Below are 2,500 nucleotides of genomic sequence, written 5' to 3'. Positions count from 1 at the left end.
ATATATATGTATATATATATATATATATATATATATATATATATATATATATCTCAGAGTGGATTTCTTCTACAAAATTTGTATTTGTATTTGTATTTCTTTTTATCACATCAGATTTCTCTGTGTGAAATTCGGGCTGCTCTCCCCAGGGAGAGCGCGTCGCTACACTACAGCGCCACCCTTTTTTTTCTTTTTTTCTTTTTTCTTTTTTTTTTAGTTTTTCCTGCGTGTAGTTTTATTTGTTTTTCCTATCGAAGTGGATTTTTCTACAAAATTTTGCCAGGTACAACTCTTTTGTTGCCGTGGGTTCTTTTACGTGCGCTAAATGCATGCAGCACACGGGACCTCGGTTTATCGTCTCATCCGAATGACTAGCGTCCAGACCACCACTCAAGGTCTAGTGGAGGGGGAGAAAATATCGGCGGCTGAACCGTGATTTTAACCAGCGCACTCAGATTCTCTCGCTTCCAAGGCGGACGCGTTACCTCTAGGCCATCACTCCACAGAGGACAGAGGACAACGCTTTTGTTGCCATGGATTCTTTTTCGGTGCGCCAAGTGCGTGATTCACACACGGGACCTCGGTTTATCGTCTCATCCGAATGACAAGACGCTCAGTTTGATTTTCCAAGTTTGGGAGAAAGGGTGAGAGCGCGGGATTGGAACCGAGACATTCACAGACACTCTATTGGCAGATAAGTGTTTTAACCATTCTGCCACCTTCCTCTCTCACTTTTCACCAGTGCTCAGCAATCAAAGAGGTTAACAAAACTGACAAAACAAATAGGTAATATCAGTTGACGGGCGCCATAGCCGAATGGTTAAAGCATTGGACTTTACGATCTGAGGGTCCCGGGTTCGAATCACTGTGACGGCGCCTGGTGGGTAAAGTGTGGAGATTTTTACGATCTCCCAGGTCAACATATGTGCAGACCTGCTAGTGCCTGAACCCCTTTCGTGTGTATATGCAAGCAGAAGATCAAATACGCACGTTAAAGATCCTGTAATCCATGTCAGCGTTCGGTAGGTTATGGAAACAAGAACATACCCAGCATGCACACCCCCGAAAACGGAGTATGGCTGCCTACATGGCGGGGTAAAAACGGTCATACACGTAAAAGCCCACTCGTGCGCATACGAGTGAACGCAGAAAAAGAAGAAGAGGTAATATCAGCAACTCAACGGTCCAATCAATTATGCTGACTTGCGCAGGTTAAACACCCCCCCCACGCGTACCATGAAGTTGAGCTTGATGCCTGCTCTTCTGGCGGCGATGACGGTGTCCAGCCAGTCTTCCAGGGACAGGTCACTCTTGACGTCACGCCCCAGTGACATCATCAGCTGTTCCTTCTCCGGAATCGTTGCGTCATAGGAACGGTGGCTGACGTCAGCTTCCAACATCACGGCCTCTTTCTCTGGGGAGGGAGAAAGAAACAAGGAAAGAAAGATAGATAGATAGATAGATGCATACATACATACATACATACATATATAACTTGCCTACATGTATGAATACGTGCATTCGTATGCGTATGTGAGTGTGTTTGTGCGTGTTCGTGTGTGTGCGTATGTGTGTGACAAACAGAGAAACTGAATGCAGGGGGCAGGTGAATAGGGGGTCGGCAATTTAGCGATAGGCGAATCGGGAAAAAGGCGATTTGGGATGACACCCTCCCAGTCACTGTCATGAAACATAACCTAATGATTTCCAATGAAACAAAATGTCCAGTGACAGAGTTCGTGACAATTTTAGACAAGTTTATAACAGGTATTCAGTGTTGCTAAATTGTCTGGTTGTTAACTAGGTTGCCTGATTGTTTAGGTGTGTGTGTGTTGCATGACAGTCTGGTTGTTTAGCTGTGTGTATGTTTCTATGAATGACAACCTGGTTGTTTAGTTGTGTGCATGGTTCTATGAATGACAACCTGGTTGTTCAGTTATATGTATATTTCCATGAATGACAGCCTTGTTGTTCAGTTGTGTGTATTTTTCTATGAATGACTACCTGGTTGTTCAGTTGTGTGCATGTTTCTATGAATGACAACCTGGTTGTTCAGTTGTGTGCATGTTTCTATGAATGACAACCTGGTTGTTCAGTTGTGTGCATGTTTCTATGACTGACAACCTGGTTGTTCAGTTGTGTGTATGTTTCTATGAATGACAACCTGGTTGTTCAGTTGTGTGCATGTTTCTATGAATGACAATCTGGTTGTTCAGTTGTGTGCATGTTTCTATGACTGACAACCTGGTTGTTCAGTTGTGTGCATGTTTCTATGACTGTCAGCCTGGTTGTTAAGTTGTATGTGTGCTTCTGTGAACGACAGGAAAAACTGGTTGCTGATATTTCATTTTATGATTCAGATGAAAACTTCAGAAACAGGAAACCGAGGTCACTTCGGCTTGCGAGCGCTGCCTCCAACCGGTCCCTTGTGTTGAGGGCACTGTACCACGTGATCTTCAGGCCGTCTCCTGATTGGACAGCTGTCAGGCGTAAACGTTCC

At 44.2% G+C, this 2,500-nt stretch overlaps 1 protein-coding gene across 1 annotated transcript in view; it reads right to left on the bottom strand.

The window, feature by feature from the left end:
• Window positions 1-2,500, bottom strand: part of LOC143288898 (uncharacterized) — a 134,900-nt gene that overhangs the window by 13,529 nt on the left and 118,871 nt on the right. Inside the window, exons 3-4 of the mRNA XM_076597562.1 lie at window positions 2,394-2,500; window positions 1,236-1,414 (exon numbers count right to left, since the gene is read on the bottom strand). The exon at window positions 2,394-2,500 is cut by the window's right edge and continues 22 nt beyond it. Coding sequence (XP_076453677.1) covers window positions 1,236-1,414; window positions 2,394-2,500 — 286 coding nt within the window. The remainder of the gene's footprint in view (window positions 1-1,235; window positions 1,415-2,393) is intronic.

Source organism: Babylonia areolata, chromosome 13 (assembly GCF_041734735.1).
Source record: "Babylonia areolata isolate BAREFJ2019XMU chromosome 13, ASM4173473v1, whole genome shotgun sequence".
Classification (NCBI taxonomy): domain Eukaryota; kingdom Metazoa; phylum Mollusca; class Gastropoda; order Neogastropoda; family Buccinidae; genus Babylonia; species Babylonia areolata.
The sequence above is the reverse complement of the archived record's forward strand: the minus strand, read 5'-3'. Positions and strand labels throughout refer to the sequence as shown.